Here is a 19526-nt window from a genome sequence, read left to right on the forward strand (position 1 = left end):
ATCCTTATCCCTAGCTGCCAGCTTGTTATAAACTTACAAACTGTTTCTAATAAGATTACACAGTATTGAATATTTTTATTTCACATGAAACATTTTTTACTTTGATCCAAAAGCTTTGCTTATTCTGCATAGTAGGACAGTAGGAATATCAAATATATTTTTTATCATTTTTTATTATGGAGAAGAACATTTATAGTATTCATTGCTACGAATTCATTTAATCTTACAAAAGTTGACAAATAAGTTTTCCCCATTGTTAATTTATAAAACAAAAACCTCAAAGTAACCAAAAAACCTGGGCAGTAAAATTGGACTTGTTGTCTTTCAATCTTCAAACTGTAATTGCAGTAAATTCTTTAAATCTAAGGTCAGCAAACAAGTCTGGCCTGCCTCTGTTTTATAAATAAAATTTTGTTGGCACGTAGCTATAATCTTTCTTTTAGGTATTGTCTGTGCTGCTTTCATGCTATAACAGCAAAGTTAGTCAGTCACAGTGGAGACCATATAGCCCAGAAAGCTTTTTTTTTCAAATTCTAAACTATTTTCTGTCCATTTCCAAAAAAAAAAAAAAAAGAAAGAAAAAGATTTTGTGTGTGTGTGTGAATGTAGTAGGAATTTTTTCTATTAACTATAAAAAAGTCTGCACTGTGGGTTAACAGTAGCTAGTGGAATTTTGTCTTTGTTGGTGAAGCATTTTCCCTAACTGTCCCTGAAAACATGGAGGAAAAATTCTCATTTGATATTTGTTATTATCTAGGAGATTGTTTTTCTGTCTTTTATATCCTATGCCTTGGGTGCCATCAGGAAGGAAAAATAACCCTTACTCTTATGATGCTATTGATGTGTTTACTGAAATTCTCTCATGCTATTTGTCATTTGTGACAGTGGGCCCTAAACTCTTTTGGTATATAAACAAATATTATGAAAGCCTTTGTACTGTCTCCCTGAAATATGTGTATTTTCTGTTCCTATATAATTCTAAGTAGTTTATGGACCTTATGGTAAATATGAATACCATTAATGTAATTTTATTGGCAGTAATTTTATTGGCAGGTCTGTTGGTAGTAAATTTTATTTCCTGTTCCTAATAGTTATGTAACAATCTTTTTCCCATTTGAACACTTTTCAGTCTTATTCTAAGTGTGAGTGAATAAAGAGGAAGAAATAAAAAGGCCAGGATATTTCTTTAACACACACACACATGAAACAAAACCAAAAAATCTTATGTAGAAAATGCTGGTTTTACTGAGAAATGTATTAATGTATTTCTGGAGTTTGTAAATTGATTCCTAATTATCTAATAGTATTAGAATAGTTTTAGTGAGTTTGAAGTCATCTTTGATATTTTTACATAGATTACAGAAATTTTTCTTGATAAATTATTTTTGAATATCCTCAGATATATGTGATATAGTATGTGATATGTTGTATTATGCTTGATTTGTATTTATTTTACCACATATTAGTTTATTTACATAGCATTTAATTTAGAGAGGGACTACATATCACTTTTTTTCTTATCAAAATAATTTCTTTAGTGATTTTTTTCTTAAATAAAGCAAGTTGCTGAAAACCAATTTTATGGTCAGAAGAACTTTATGGTCTAATACTTTAATCAATCCTTACATCTTCTCTTCTGAGATAAGTATAAATCACGTTCTAAATATGAATATAATAGTGAATTTATGATTAAATGTTTATTTGTTTTATAAATTGTGGCAAATATTACTTAATATTGATTCTATTTTCTTAACTTTTTGGATATTTACAGAGCTTGTCTTGCTGTGTTTTTTTAAATATCAGATAAGATATATAACACACAACCATATGAATATTAACGTGTAATATATTAATAAAATTAAGATTTATAATATGAAAATGCTGATAATTAAACATTTTTAAAGAAATGTTTAGCTCATCTATAGCAAACTCTGTAGGGATTTCTTTGTTAATAACTTCTTTACTGAAATGTTTTTCTATGTTTGTATTATTTTTTATGTAGTTTTATTGCTATATATAATATATACATATCATTAAAATTATAATTATTTACAAATCTGTAAATGATTTTCTGATGTTCCTTCTTAATTCACTGAGAAAATGGAAGTTCTGTGACTCCTGCCTCCCTCTCTACTAACCTGCCACCTCTGTTCTCCGGCCTCCTGCTCCTCACGTGTCACAGAGCCTGAGCCATGCATGCGGTTATCTAAGGCCAACCCTCCGGTTGTCTACTGGAGCCCAGCTCCTCTTACCTACTCAAGGACATTGCTTCGGCAATTGTCCCCTCTCTCTCTTTTTCTGCACTCTAAGCTTTTTCTCTCTCTGCTGCATCATTCCCATAAGCATACAGATGTACAATATTTCATATATTTTAAAAAAAGGCAGAAGACAAAACACCCTGAATGCCACATCCTCTTTTAAGTTCATCTTAGGTTTCCTAGGCTCCACTTTATCATGTCACCTTGAAAGAGTATGTTGTCACTTCCTTATGTCCTACTCTTATACCTACTCTGATGGCATTATCATCTCCATGACTCTACTAAAAGTTTTTTCAGTGCTGCACATTGCCAAATTCAGCGACTGATCCTTAGTACTCCTGTTCATCCTGTATGCAGCATTTATCACTGTTGTTCATTTCTTCCTTTTCGGAACACTTTATTTACTTGGTTCTTGAGCCACAGTGCTCTCATATTCACTGATGACTTCACTATCCCCTCTCATTCTCAGTCTCTATTTGGTAGTATTTCCTTATCTTCCCAGTCTTGAAACAGTCTAGGAACTTCACTTCTCTCTTCACTTCACTTCCTAGATGGCCTTGTCCAGTCTTCCCCAATTTGAATTCCAAGTCCTGACCTTTTCCCTGATCTCTGGACATGTATACCCAGTATTCATCTTCACTTGATTACCTGGTAGATATATTGCATTGAACAAATCCTTAATTTCTCCAACCACCCAATTCCTACTGCATTCATTCCCATCTTTGTAAATGGCTGGCTGTTCTACCAGAAACCTTGGAGTCATCTTTGACCTCTTTTATTAACCAACTCTTGGCAGATGATTCGTAAGAAAATCTTCATTGGCTCCACCTTTACAGCAAGTCCAAAAGGTACCTATTTCTCATAATCTCTGCTGCTACCAACTTTGTTCATGCCACCATTCTCTCTCTTTTGGACTGCTGCAACAGCCTCCAAACTAGTCTCTTTGATTCTACTCTTGCTCCTCTAGAGTCAGTTTCTTCAAGTAGATGCCAGACTAATCTTTTTTTAAAGTTTCATTTCTTTTTTTTTTTTTTTAAAGGTTTTGTTTATTTATTTGACAGAGAGAGCACAAGCAGGCAGAGCGGCAAGCAGAGGGAGAGGGGGAAGCAGGCTCCCCACTGAGCAGGGAGCCCATGTGGGACTCGATCCTGGGACCCTGGGATTATGACCTGAGTCGCAGGCAGACGCTTAACCGACTGAGCCACCCAGGCGCCCCCCGCCCCCTTTTTTTTTTTTTTTAATTTTAGGTAATTAACATACAGTGTAATGTTGGTTTCTGGAGTAGAATTTAGAGATTCATCACTTACATACAACACCCAATGCTCATCGTAAGTGCCCTCCTTAATACCTGTCACCCATCTACCTATCCCTCCCACCTCCCTCCAACAGACTAATCCTTTTAAAGCAAATCTGACCAGTATCACTTGTTTCTCAAAGCCTTCCAATGGCTTCAGTCTGATTCAGGTAAAACCACATTCCTCTCTCCTGCTTCCTGCTGTCTTCCTGACCCATTTCGTACCACTCTCTCCCTTCCTCCAGCTCCAGATACTCCAGATATACAGGCTTTTTGCTTTTAATTGTACATGTCATGCACTTCCTTTTTTCAGGGTCTTTACATTTACTTTTCTGTCAACCAAGAATGCTCCTTTCCTTCATATCCCCATGACTTGGTTCCTTATTTCTTTCATTTCTCTGCTCAGATAGCACTTTGCCAGTCATACTTTCTGTGTTCAGCCTATATAAAATAGCACAAATGCCCCCATCACTCTCCACTTCGGTCTCCCCCTCTGATCCTGCTTTATTTTATTTCATAGAACATAATCACTCTTCACACTAGAATGGATGGGAACTTGGACTGTTTTGTTAATTTTACTGGTGTCTAGATTAGTGCCTGGAACATACGAGATGTTTGGTTATAGTTTATGTACCATGATGATATTAGTAACTAGCAATTATTTTTTTTTAATTTTAAATATATATTATTTATTTTGACATTTCAATTTACAAAAGTAATACCACAACTCATTTCTATAAATATCCCCTAGGACTTAACTTTTTGAATTGTACATAAATTAAACCAATTTAGTAGAAAGAAACAACATTAAGCCTTTTGTTTGATTTTATCCTAGGTATGAGTTAATACAGAAGGGAGTAACTGAACTTAGAGATACTGGGAATGTTCCAGATGTCTACACGCAGAATATTCTTTTAGAAAGTGAGAACAAAAATTTGAAGAAAGACTTGAAACACTACAAACAGGCAGCTGAGTATGTTACTTTTTAAATGACTTTTTTTTTTTCTTTTGGACTAAATAGAAGAGTTGAATGAAGCTAACTGTGGTTAATGTACCGGAGCTTTAATTCTGAATTGAATTATATTTAAATTCTATTTGGAAAGAATGTGAAAGGCTTCAGTAGCAAGTTAATTGAACAGATGATCAGAACTCTCACAATTGCAACCCACCAGGAAAAGTGGAATGCGGGGAGTTGTATAGGAGATGGTTAATTTGTTATGTAACACTCACTTTCTTATGGTTTTGATAATCTTTTCATGGTTTGTGGAAATCTTCCCCTATGAGGATAAGCTAATTTCTGAAATAATAATAAAATTATAGAAGACAGAGAGGAAGGAAGGAGCTAGTGTATTCCTAGTTAGAGGAATTTTGGTGTTTGAAAATTCCCCATAGGAAACTGTTATTTCATCATCTCCTAGCATGAATTTATGCATAGAAGAGAAACTTAACAGAAGCCTAATCTTTCTTTCTGAAATTAATGGAAGACGTAGTTTTTGGCGAACAAATTTAGATAAACACTGTTATTCTTGCATAGACAAATATGTGAATGTGTTGACTAGGGATGAGTCTACTCATCTAAGACAATGTTGGATGGAAAATCAATGCTTAGATATGGAGTAGAGAAAGTTCATGCTTTGTTTATTATTTTTTATTAAACATACTTAAAGAGCAGTTTTCTCTGTTAAAGAATCATATCAAAACAAAAAATTAGATAAGCAGAACTACCGTACAAGAACATAATATTTTTGAGGTCTTTGTAAAAACGTTTAATGTAAAAAAAAACAAGACTTTGTATTGCAAAGTGAAGGAAAATTTAAAAACTCCTACTTTTAAAAGGTGGTGGTAAATAAAAGATAATTTGTATGATCATTTATTCACTTATTACTCATAGAAATGTTTTTGCAAGTTATACAAGTTTCATATTATCTATGGGTGTACTGTTTGACATTTTACATTTTAGAAAAAAGTGTATGATGATCCATGGAATGATAAGTTACTAGACCCAGCATTCTCTCTATTCTCAGTTCATTTCTCAAAAGTGGTTTGCACTATTGGCCCTGATGCTCACTGTGATATTGTATAGACACCTAATGGATGCACTGGGAATTTGACACAGCAAATTTTTCAGAGTGCTGCCTGGCATACTGTTTCAGTTGCTGATCTTCTTTGAATTATTGCTTGAGTTTGCTAATTTTCTTTTGAATAGATAGAGCCTCTTTTTGCAATGAGTTTTGCCATAGTGACATTAAATAATCATTGTTGATTACTGGTTGTTTATTGAATATTATATTTAATAACTATAATCAAAACCATATAAACTATTACCTATGCAAATTATTATCCCATAATTAAAACAGATATCACTCAAATGAAATCTGATTCTTATTTGTGTTTACTAAGCTATCAGATTACTAAATGTATATAAAATTTGCTATATTTATTAAAATATAGTTTTAGTTTCAAAGGTTATGATTATTATCTCCTAAATATATCTTATTTGATGTAATTAAACTTTAACAGATTAGAAAAGGAAAATATTTGCTTTAATCTCCTAGACATGGAAAATTTGAAGGAAAGATGCTTGACCCTTAGTAGGTGCCTACTATTTATATCATTAAATGAATATTAAGCACATTGGGCTCTTATGACACCTTTTGGTGAAGCATGTCTCTAGAGCCTAAGTCTGTTGGTTACATTTTCGAAAATGAAGAATGAAGTTTTGTAAAATATTACCAAAACTACCTTTGTCATGCTATGTTTGCCCTACATTGTAATGTTTTATCACACAGGTTTTTCAATTTGACTTTGGAAGATATTTTTCCAATAGGGATTAGTAATAAACATGGGATTCCTTTTATAGAACTTACCATAAGGTTTTCCTTTCCAGGATTAAGACTGTTTCTTAAAGCAAGATAAGTGTAGATGTTAAATACTTTTCTAACAATAACCAATATTTGGTATGTAAAAAGAGTAAGGTTTACAGATATGTTATATATTGTCCTGATTATACTGGTAGCATTTAATGATGTATCTAGAAAAATCAGAGAAATCATATAGCTATAAGCTTAATATTTATCTAGAGAAGAGAATTGCCATGGAAAGAGTATTGAACTTTAGGTTCAAATACCTAGCTTCCAATATTCTGCTACTTATCAACTCAGTTTTCTTATTGTTAAACTGGGAGTAATTATACATACTATTATTAACTCCTAGGGAGTGATGTGATAATTAAATAAGACAATCCATATTAAAGAGCTGTGTAAATCACAAAGTGCTTTGAAAATGTCAGCTATTATTATCAATATCTCTAAAGCCTGTCATCCTTGGATTTTTTTTAATCATCACATCATTAATATTTTTGAAATTCAGCAATGATGAAGCATAAAGGAAGACATGAAAAGGGAAATATTTCACTCTAAATTTCATTTGAATTGCTATAATTTAAAAAAAATGGTCCTTTTCTCTTTTGTAAGCAATGCCTGTTTTAGAACAGAGGTTTTCCTTATCTTGCTACAAGTGTTGATTATCTTATCTAAAATATAGTTTCATGTATGATATATGTATGCATGTATGGTGATGGATGTTAACTATACTTATTGTGTTCGTTTTACACTGTGTATGAATGTTGAATCATTATGTACCTGAAACTGGTACAACATTATAAGTAAATTATACCTTGATAAAAAAAAAGTTTTAGAAATAAATGTTTGGAAAATTTCCTTATACATAGATGTCTTTAAGGGAAAAAATGTACTATTAAGAAGTGTTTATAGTTACTTTGAATGTAAAAGTATATACTAGATATTGGAGAGGAATAATATAGGTAGTAGTTTGATAATCTTTTTTTCTCTGAATAAACTGTGTTAATTAAAAAATGTTTATATACTATTAAATATACAGATTTTAAATGTACAGTTCAATCTGTTTTGATTAACTGTAATATATACCCATGTAGTCACTAAGCCAAATCACAATATATGGAACATTTCCATCACCCCAGAAAGTTTTCCTGTACCCGTTCCCTTAGGCAATTATTGTTCTGATTTCTATCACCATATATTGCTTTAACTCCGTCTTAAAGTTCTTTTGAAAGGAATCATACAATATGTACTCTTTTCTGTCTGCCTTCTTTCACTTAAGATTTTTGAGATTCATCCATAGTTTTGGTGTATCCATAGTTCATTTTTTTATTATTGAATAGTATTGCATTATGTGAATATATCAATTTGTCTATTCATATTTCTTTTGATGGAAATTCGGGTTGTGTCAAGTTTCTGCTTAATATATGATGCAATTATGACATTCGTGTGTAAGACTTTTTTTTTTTTTTTAAAGATTTTATTTATTTGAGAGAGAGGATGAGAGGAGAGAGAGAGCGCATGAGAGGGGGGAGGGTCAGAGGGAGAAGCAGACTCCCTGCAGAGCAGGGAGCCCGATGCGGGACTCGATCCCGGGACTCCAGGATCATGACCTGAGCCGAAGGCAGTCGCTTAACCAACTGAGCCACCCAGGCGCCCGTGTGTAAGACTTTTTATAGACATATAATTTCATTTCCCTTGGGTCATGGGGTAGTTCCATAAAAACTGCCAAACTGTTTTCCGGAATGGTTTCCAAGTGTGATATACAGTTACAGAACATAACTGTACTTTTATAATAAAATGCAGACCATTTGTCATTTTATTTATCTATTTTTTATTGTACATACATTAGAATACTCAATTTTACTTATTTTTTAATCTTTTTAATACTCAATTTTAAAATTAAGGTCATAGTAGATAAACATGTGAAAATCCATTTTTGGAAATTTTTGACCAATTATGCAATCAATTAAGTTCCCATAAAAATTTATTTCTGAATTACACATTTGTTTGTAATTTGGTTATTGTGACCACTTCAGACACGTTAAAGAATAGGCAAAACATCCAAATGCACTTACCAAATTACTACTATATACTTAAATGTATTTTGAAACTCAACATCCTGAATTTAATTCACTTTCTCATTTTCTTGACCTCTGCTTCAATAATTCTTATATTTAGAATTACTCCTGTTTTTGATATTCCCCAATGGTTTCCTAATGTTATTTTTTTATTAAGTTTTAATTTTAATTTCAGTATAGTTAACATACAGTGTTATATTAGTTTTGGGTGTATAATATTGTGATTCAACAGTTCTATAAACCATTACTCAGTGTTTGTCATGATAAGTGTGCTCTTAATCTTTTTCACCTATTTTACTCATCCATCCACCCCTCCCTTCTGATATGCTTTATTTTAAATGAGTTTCCTCAGTTAAAGTAATTATTATTTTTTTTCAACAATAACATTTTTTACTTGAAGCATACTTCAGAATACATGGTTCTAAGAATATGTGTGTGTGTGTGTGTATATATATATAAAACATTCCTCCAAGAAAAATAGAATGCACATTTTCTTCAAGTACACATGTAAAAAGAGTAACGAATAATACAAATTTAAGAAGACTGAAATAATGCCAGTATACTTTCCAACCACAGTGGTACAAAGCTAAAAATCAACAATAAAACAAAATCTACAATGTAAATAATAAATATTTAATATGTAAATATTAAACACACTACTGCACAAGCAATGGACCAAATAAGAAAACAAATGGCACATCAAAATATGTCTCAAAACAAAAGAAAAAGAAAACACAATATTCCAAAACCTGTGGGATTCAACAAAAGCAGATGTTAGAGTGAAATTTATGCTATAAATGCTTGTATTAAGAGAAAAAGTTCAAATTAACAACATTACACCACAAAGAACTAGAAAAAGATGATACTTAGCTGAAATTTAGTAGAGGAAGGAAATAACAAGGAAAAAATCAGAAATAAATAAAATAGAGTCCAGAATAAACAATAACATAACATTGAAAGTAATGACTAGTTTTTCCAAAAAAATAAACAAAATTGGCAATGCTTTAACATTAACTAAGAAAAAAAAAAAAAAGAGAAGACTCAAAAACCAAAATGAGAAATGGAAGAGAAAACCATACAACAGATAACCACAGAAATACATTGTGTGGTAACAGATTGCTATGAACAATTATATGCTAACAAATCAGATAACTTAGGAAAAAACCCAGATAATTTCTAAAAATGCAAGAACTATCATGACTGAATCATGAATCTTGGATCCAAGAAATAGGAAATCTTAGACCAATAACAAGAATGAAAATTAAATTAGGAATCAAAAATCTCCCAGCACAGGGGCACCTGGGTGGCTCAGTCGGTTAGGCGGCTGCCTTCGGCTCAGGTCATGATCCCAGGGTCCTGGGATCGAGCCCTGCATCGGGCTCCCTGCTTGGCGGAGAGCCTGCTTCTCCCTCTCCCTCTGTCTGCCGTTCTTCCTACTTGTGCTCTCTCTCTATCTCTGTTAAATAAATAAATAAAAATCTTTAATAAAAAAAAAAAAAATCTCCCAGCACAGAAAAGTCCAAGACCCCATGGTTTCATTGGTGAATTCTACCAAACATTAAAAAAAAAAATGACAATCTTTATCAAAATCTTAATAATAATGGAATAGAGGCCAGTACTATCCTGATACTATCCTGATACCAAAGCAAGATAAAAATAAAAAAGTCTAGTTTGTCCAATATAAATATTGCTACTCCAGCTTTCTTTTGACATCCATTTGCACGATAAATGTTTCTCCACCCCCTCACTTTCAATCTGCAGGGGTCTTTAGGTACAAGAACATAGGGAAAAGTATTTATTTTCTCAAATGAGCTTTAATTCATGGCTCTGGATTGCTACCTGACTAACTTTTTAAATAATTTTTTATTTGAGTATAGTTGACACACACTGTTGTATTATTTTCATGTGTGCAACATAGTGATTCAACTTCTCTTATGCTGTGCTCACCACAAATGTGGCTATCATCTGTCACCATGCATCACTATTACAGTATCATTGACTGTATTCCCTATGTTGTGCCTTTTATTCCTATGACTTACTCATTCCATAACTGGAAGTCTGTATCTCCCACTTTCACCCGTTTTGTCCATCCACCCCACCGCCCTTACCTCTGGCACCCATCAATTTGTTCTCTGTATTTATAGGTCTAATTCTGATTCTTGTTTCTTTATTACTTTGTTTTGTGTTTTAGATTCCACAGATGAGTGACATCCTATGGTGTTTGTCTTTCTCTGAGCAATTTATTTCACTTGGCAGAATACCCTTTAGGTCCATCCATGCTGTTCCAGCTCATCCTTTCTTATGGCTGTGTAATATTCCTGTGTGTGTGTGTGTGTGTGTGTGTGTGACATCTTCCTTATCCATTCATCTGTTGATGGACACTTAGGTTGCTTCCATATCTTGGCTATTGTAAATAATGCTGCAGTAAACTAGGGGTGTGTTTATCTTTTTGAATTAGTGTTTTCATTTTCTTTGGGTAAATACTCAGTAGTGGAATTAGTGGATCATGTGGTATTTCAATTTTTTATTTTTTTGAGATTCCTCCATACTGTTTTCCACAGTGGCTGTACCAATTTACATTTCTCCCAATAGTGTATGAGGGTTGCTTTTTTCCTACATCCTTGCCAACACTTGTTATTTCTTTTGTTTTTCATACTAGCATTCTGACAGGTGTAAGATGATATCTCATTGTGATTTTGATTTGCATTTACCCGATGAATAGTGATGTAGAGCATCTTTTCACATGTCCATTCATATGTCTTCTTGGAAAAAAGTCTATTCAGGTTCTCTGCTCATTTTTAAATTGGTGTTGAGTTGTATAAGTTCTTCATATATTTTGGATATTAACCCCCTATTGGATATATCATTTGCAAATATCTTCTCCAATTCTGTAGATTGCCTTTTTGTTTTGTTGATGATTTCCTTCACTGTGCAAAAGCTTTTTATTTTGATGTAGTGTTAATAGTTTTTTTTTTTTTTTTAAGATTTTATTTATTTGAGAGAGAGAGAGTGAGCATGAGCAGGGGAAGAGGGGCAGAGAGAGAGGGAGAGGGAGAAGCAGGCTCCCTGCTTCAAATTAACACATTACACCACAAAGAACTAGAAAAAGATGATACTTAGCTGAAATTTAGTAGAGGAAGGAAATAACAAGGAAAAAATCAGAAATAAATAAAATAGATGCAGGGCTCCATCTCAGGACCACGAGATCATGACCTGAGTCGAAGGCAGATGCTTAACCGGCTGAACCACCCAGGCACCCCTCAATAGTTTATTTTGATATAGTCCCAATTGTCATTTTAAATGGAGAGATCTAGAATTTAAGCAACCTGCTACACATTTACAGAATTGTTGGTTGAATGAAGACTAGAAGGCATCGCTTGGGGTTATCATATCTTTTACAGTTAAGACATTATTTCATAAACCTTGTTTTATTGGGTAGTTGACATGCCACAATATTCACCTCAGTCTGAGGTCCACAAAGGCTACTATGAGTTTCATTAATTAAGAACTTGTTTGCTTGGGCACCTGGGTGGCTCAGATGGTTAAGCGTCTGCCTTTGGCTCAGGTCATGATCCCAGAGTCCTGGGATCGAGTCCTGCATCGGGCTCCCTCCCTCTGCTTCTCTCTCTCTCTCTATGTCTCTCATGAAAAAAAAAATCTTAAAAAAAAAAAAGAACTTGTTTGCTTGATCTTGTTTTGTATCTTGACCTAGTGCTTTATGTCTTCTTGTAATGTAGACATTGAAAATATTCTCATTTGGATGGTTTACTCCTAAAAGCCTCATTGTACTTGTACGTTAACATCCTGCAGTCTGGCGTCCACCCCACCTATTCCACTCAATTGTGCATCCTATTCCACTCAATTATGCATCTTATTTCATTCCTTTTTTCCTTCAGCTTCTGTGACAGCATGCTGTTCTACCTCTTCTAACTCATTGACAGCTTTTTTTTTTCTTACCTCTGCACTGTTAACACTCTCTAAGGCTGTGCTGTCCAATAAGATAGCCACTAACTACATGTGGATGTTGACAGATATAACGTGTGATGGCAAACTCTAGGAAGAAAAGTAACATGGTAAAGGAGACAGAGATAAATGGGGTGCAGTTTTATATAGGGTGGTGAGGGAAGTCCTGTCTGATATCTGAGGAAACTGAGGGAGGCCATGTATAAACTTGGGAAAAGGGAATTCCAGGCAGAGGTAAAAGGAAGTAGCAGAGCCTGTGGTGGGCACAGCTTGGCTTGTTAGGGGGCTAGTAAGGAGACCATAGTGACTGGAACCAGGGGATAAATGATAGAGCCCTTTGTTAGAACTTTGCTTTTTTTTCCTCTGAGTGGGATGTGAGGCTAATGGATAATTTTGAAGAAAAGCCTAGTGTGAGCTTGTTTTTGTTGGAAAATAGACTGGATGGAGGGACATGATGGAAATATGGAATACATTATATCCTGCTTAACATTCTTGTAGGTTGACTTATCTGGTTACAGCATAATGATGAAGTCAAACAAACTTTTTATGGAACAGTCAGGTTCTTGAAAGGTCAATATCTGCTGTTATCAAACTCAGCATTACTAACCCCAGTCAAACTTTAATTTAGAACAGATATTGATATCAGGTATTATGGAGAGAGTAACACAAATACATGATACTCTACCCTTTACTAGATATAATAATATAATTATCACTCAGTTTCCTCATATGTAAGTGGGATGGTATTATCTGTCCTTGAGGGGAATCATTTTAAAGTGTTTAGCACAATGTCTGTCACATGGTGAGTGCTCAATAAAGATTAAACCAGTATTCTGTATTATAGCACCCTGTTTTCCTTTCATAACATTCACTAGTTTATGGTTATATAAGTTTATATTTTGTTTCCTTATTAATATTCTCTATACTCCTGTGAACCTGATGAAGGCAACAATTGTGCTTGACTTACCTATCATAGGATAATGAACATAATACCTGGTATACAATATATATTAAGTAGGTAGAATAGCATCATCATCATTATCTTTGTCAACCTTATTATTAGCAATAGCAGCAACACTGAATAAACATCAAAAGTAGTATTTTTTCCAGAAGACATATACATAGCAATTTATTATTTACATATATTAACCTAATTCTGAAAAAGTATCAAGGATTTAGAGGTGATCACATGGGCCTATCAGTTTTAACATCTTTCTGCCATTCTTAATTCATCTCTACCCCACCCATACCCTACTCTACATACACTTAGTATAATGCATTATTTTTTATACTCTTTTTTTGAGTTATAATTTACATAAATTGAGATGTCCGAGTCTTAGCTACATAATTTTGACAAACAGATAAAGTCTTGTCACTTCCATACCCTTCTTAATGTAGAACATTTCTGTCTATCCAGAAATTTCCATGTCCCTTCTTAGGTATCCCTGCCCCTGCAATCAGTGTTCTGATATATCAGTGTTCTGATATTTGATCAGTTTACCTGTTTAAGAACTTCATAAATGGAATCACAGAATGTATGTTTCTTTGTGTTTGACATTTTACATTTCAGCATAAACTCTGTAAAATATATCTGTGATTTTTGAATTTATCAGTAATTTGTTCCTCTTTATTGCTATGTAGTATTCTGTTGTATAGTGTATGTCACATTTTGTTTATTATTTTTCTATTGGATTATTTTCAACTGTGGTACCTAATGAATAATACTGCTATGAAGATTTGTATACAAGTCTTCTTGTGGGAATGTGCCTTCTTTCTTTTGGTTAAAAACTTAGGGGTGGAATTACTGGACCAAAGGGTAAGTGTGTATTTATAAGAAATTGACAGTCCATTTTCCAACATTTTGTTGGGTCATTTTACATTCTCAGTATCAGTCTATGAGAGTTCTAGTTGTTCTACATTGTAACCAACATTGAGTATTGTTAGTGGTTTTCATTTTAGCCATTTTAGTAATTGTATAGTAGCAGCTTGTTGTGGCTTTGATATGTATTTTCTAATACCTAATGATATTGAACATGTGTGTGTGTGTGTGTGTCTGTGTGTGTGTACTTATTGACTGTTCATCTCTCTTACTTTCTGTGTAAGTCCTGCCCATTTTTGGTTAGATTGTTTGTCTGATTGTTGAGTTGTAAGAGTTCTTTACGTATTATGGATATAAATCTTTTGTCAGAACATTGTGAATATTTTCTCCCAGTTATGGCTTCACTCTTAAGTTTCTTTATGGTGTCTTTGGGTGAGCAGAAGTATTAAATTTTGATGAAGTCTAATTTATTTTTTTTAATAGTATTGCTTTTGATATTTTGTCTGAGATACTATTGCCTACTCCCAGGTCTCAGAGATATTAGTCTGTGTTCTCTTCGAAAACCTTTAAAGATTAAGAATTTTTATTTCAGCCTATAACTATCTTTCATTTTTGTATATAGTGTAAGGTAGGAGCTAAAGATTAGTTTTCTTCTCTAAAGGAATATCCAATTGTTCTAGCACCATTCTTAAAAAAAATTTCATCCATCATTGAATTTCTTTGGAATTTTTATTGAAAATCATTTGACTCTATAATTGTGGGTCTGTTTCTAGACTCTTATTTTGTTCCATTAATCTGTTTGTCTTTATTCTAGTACCACACTCTTGATTACTGTAGCTTTAGGTAATTTCTTGAAGTCAGGTAGCGTTAGTCCTATAGCTTTGTTGTTCTTTAAAGATAGTTTGGCTATTCTGGGTCCTTTGTATTTCCATATAAATTTTAGAGTCACTTTGTCAATTTCTATAGAAAGGTGGGGGGATTGAGATTGAATTGAATTTATAACATGATTTGGGAAGAATATGTGTGTGTGTGTGTGTACACCTGTGTTTACATATACATAAATATTTTTAAGGATTGATGTATTCATAAATTTTAGTCTTCTATTCTATGGCATATCCCTCCATTTATTTAGATTATCCTTAATTTAATACTGTATATTTATGAAGGAGTTTGAAATTTATGCCTTTGCATCTAATTATCTAATGTATATATTTTGTTGTTATTTTGTGAGCTCCATATAATGGGCGTATCTTGTGCTCAACATAACCCCAGGGCCTACCTCTGACAAGTAGGAGGGGCTTAAGTGAATGTGTGCTATTAACATTTTGGCTTTTTGTTAAGCTTTTAATATTTTTTTAGAGTAATTAATTGATAATTTTGCCCCTTTTATACCATTCCTTTGGAGTAGGCATCATTTTCCCTTCATAATGGAATTTTTAACAACTTTCCATAAAGTTAAGTCTTGCCTCATTTAGAGTATTGCTGTCCTTAGCTGGGCTTCTACATTAAAGAAATATAATGCAGACCAGAAAAGTTTTATTGAGTGTACTGAAGGTTTGACAGAAAATAAAAACTGACTGGGTTTGCTAATTAGAAGATTAAAATGTACCATTTTAAAAATAATGAAATACTCTTTTTAAATCTTCTGCCAGAAAATATGGACATAAAGAAACTAAAATTAAAAAGCAATTAATATTGAGGAAAAATTAGGTGCTTTACTAAGCAGCCCTAAACTTCACTTACAAAATTCACTTCTATAGAAGGTCAAAGAGTATCCAGCTTTTCCAGAGACCCATTTAATTTAATGACTTTCAGAAACAAACACTGTGGAAATAAAGATAATAATGAGGCCTATAAAATTTTATGGTTTAGTGTTTAGGTAATTGCTTGTTAAATTAAGAAGGTATTTTTTTCTGGACATGGGTATACCCCTTTCTTTTTTGGTTAAGTATATAATGAAAGTTTTCCTCGAATATGATTGAACCCATTTTGGCTATCCAACAATTATTCCAGTATTAATATTAGTGAGTTAAATGAATTCATTTATAACCAGTTGAAAACAATGAAATAATTGGTTATTATGTAATACTATTACCAGAAGTTACTTTGATTTTTGTTTGTGCATGAGAAAAATACATGACAAAGATGGCCTACTTTGGTGCAAATAAACAAGAAAATGTTTGTATGCTTCCTTTTACCAAATTATAACGAAATAACCCAATAAATCTATAATTCAGTGGTCACTTAAAATAGTTAAAACTTTACAGTTAACAAAATTATTTTACTGGGGGCATTCATTTAAAAATAATTTTTAAGAGCACACTATTAAATCAGATTCATAATTTGAAACATGGAGTTTTTGGGACAGTGCTTTTATAATATGATAAAAATATGAGTATTCTAATATTTCATACTTTAATTGTAGATTTTGGTATGTTGGTTTCCTGAAGTGGGGAAATTAGTCATTCTGCCATCTCATTAAGAAAAAGCAGTAAGAAATATGTTCTTTATGATAAATCTAAATAGAATGCTTCATTGAATAACTTTTACTTCATTGTACTTAAATAGAATTTCTGGTGTCTTAGTAGAAGATTTGTTTTTAAATCACAAAGGTGCTGTATTAATCAGAAAATATTGTATAGTTTAAAATATTAATTGCTTATAAGAATATTATAAATTTTATTTTTTAGTGCAATTTTTATTTTCTTTTTATTAAGCAGATGGACAGCAGGAAGATCATAACAGAAGCATCACCATGAAATGAATCTAAATTGTTTTACTGAGTAGACTTCATTTGTGCAAATAGAAAGCAAGTCCCTGAAAACCAATTTAATGGTCAGAAAACTTTAAGGTCTAATACTTCAATCAATTCCTATGCTGTCTTTCCTGGGATAAGTACAAATAGGCCTATAAATGTATATTTAAAAAGGGAGCTGATGCAATGCTGCACATTTGTAGTTCTGCTTAAGAAACTTTTTATTTTTCTAAGTTTTTTTTAACCTATTATGGGTTTACATTTCAGATAAGAGAAATAAAACATTAGCTCATTTATATAACTCATCAAACTGTTGAAAGTAAGACAGCTTTAGTAGACTCAAAACAGATGTTCATAGGGGCACCTGGGTGGCTCAGTTGGTTAAGCAACTGCCTTCGGCTCAGGTCATGATCCTGGAGTCCCGGGATCAAGTCCCGCATCAGGCTCCCTGCTCAGCAGGGAGTCTGCTTCTCCCTCTTCCCTACCCCCCTCTCATGTGCTCTCTCTCATTCTCTCTCTCTCAAATAAATAAAATCTTTAAAAAAAAATAGATGTTCATAAAAGTTTAAATCTTTTATAAAGTTTTACAGTGTTACTAATAAGCATGTATCCTGATATTTTTTGTCCATTAGAGGATATTTATCTACTGGCATGCCCCCTATTTTAGGTAAATAAATCAAGCTGTTAGAGAAATTGAATATATCTGTTCTGCTGTACTAATTAGTAATAGTGATGTGATGATAACAGTAACATTGAGTATTTTTATGTACAAGAAGATATGTAAACCACTTTACAAATGAATGAGAATTCCTGTGGTATTCTTGTGTTTTCACAACAAAATATCAACTCAGCCTTTTATCTTTTTAAATCACTCTACTTAAACTCTGTCCTCCCTCTTCACTCACTGTTCATTAGGCAAATGGTGGCAGAGGGATTCCCTCACTTTTCATCCATCTTCATTCACAGTGAGGGTTAAAACATGGACAGAATACATTGTTCATCTCCTAATTGACATATTCCTCAGTCAGCCATTTCTTGTTCCTTCAAAGTTGTTGGCATGGAAATGAAGTTGAGGGTTAGATGGTGGGAGTAGCCTGTGACGCCTGTGACACATTGTTTATTTACTTGTGATAAAAACTACAACATTGGCAGTAAAATAAAGGACATGTTCAGAAAAAGGTCATGTTAAAAAATGGGAGAGGTTTGAGGATATGAGGAGAAGGGAAGAAAGAAACTTGGAAGAATGGATGAGACACTTTCACCATATGCCACATGGGACTTGATCTTGCAGAAGTCTCACTGATCATAATATGCCCCGTCAGGGGCCTGAAAACCTAACCTCATCCTGCTTCTTTGGCAGCATTCCAGTCTCTGCTCCTCAGGGATTGCTTTGACGTAGCTCTTCATGCAGAAATATATATTTTTTGCACTTATTTTATGTGAATCTGTATTTTGAAATCCTGTGATACCTCTGATTTATTCCATTGTGACCTCTTATGAGATGTAAGCACCTGAATTCAGTGCACCCATTTTTCAGAACATGGGAATGTCAATGCAGTAGCACTTTGTCAGTTAACTAAGACTGTTACATAGCTACTTTTTCATTATAATTATATTTTACATTATTATATTGAAACTAACATATATTGAAACTAACATAATTCCTATTAATTTTTTACTGACTAGGCTTAGAAAGAATACCCTTGTTTGCTTTCTATCAGGGGTTTGCAGAAGGTATATCCAGTTGAAGAATGCTTCTGTGTTACAACACTGATAACTAAAGAAACTTTCTCGTCAAGTTACCAATTATTCTACTAATATGGTCTACAGGTGGTACATATTTTTCATATGCATTACCAGAATAAAATCTGGGTTTCCCAGAACATATATGCTTTCTTTTTCACAATTATCAGAACTAAGTAACCCAATACATTGTCTTTTAACCATATATTCAAGCAGATTCAGAATTAAATTTTGTAAGTCTTTTCCTTTATTTGTAATTATTTTGAATTATCCTGTTTTAAATAGGCATTTCAATTTTGTAAACAAATTCATTATGAAAGTAGATGGATTATACATTATTTTGGCAACATATGTTTAATTTCCTTTTACTTAAATGGAGTGTGAATGAATATTTTTGAGCTATAGGTGGTGTCCCATTCATTTCCCAACGCCATATGCACTGCGTTGCTTAAAATCCTTCAATGTGAATTATAATGGAATCTTTGTTTTTTAAAATTATCTTTAGAATTGTTCAATACTGGATTTGAACTGATTACATTTTTTCAGAAAGGAATAAGGAATAATTTTTAAAATGTTTTTATTTAAATTCCAGTCAGCTAACATACAGTGTAATATTAGTTTTCAAGTATACAATGTAATGATTCAGCACTTCCATACAACATACAGCGCTCATCACGACAAACACGCTCCTTAATTCCCATCACCTATTTAACCCATCCCCTCACCCACCTCCTGTCTGGTAACCATCTGTTTGA

At 33.0% G+C, this 19526-nt stretch overlaps 1 protein-coding gene across 3 annotated transcripts in view; it reads left to right on the top strand.

Annotated features, from left to right (window-relative positions):
- SPAG16 (sperm associated antigen 16) overlaps nt 1-19526 on the top strand; it is an 82076-nt gene that overhangs the window by 15744 nt on the left and 46806 nt on the right. For 2 of the 3 annotated variants that reach the window (XM_078071288.1, XM_078071289.1), the window contains exon 5: nt 4388-4525. In XM_078071288.1, coding sequence (XP_077927414.1) covers nt 4388-4525 — 138 coding nt within the window. Of the gene's footprint in view, nt 1-4387; nt 5873-19526 lie in introns of those variants that run through there. The other variant, XM_078071290.1, reaches the window with a different exon arrangement.

This window comes from Halichoerus grypus, chromosome 4 (assembly GCF_964656455.1).
Source record: "Halichoerus grypus chromosome 4, mHalGry1.hap1.1, whole genome shotgun sequence".
Lineage (NCBI taxonomy): Eukaryota > Metazoa > Chordata > Mammalia > Carnivora > Phocidae > Halichoerus > Halichoerus grypus.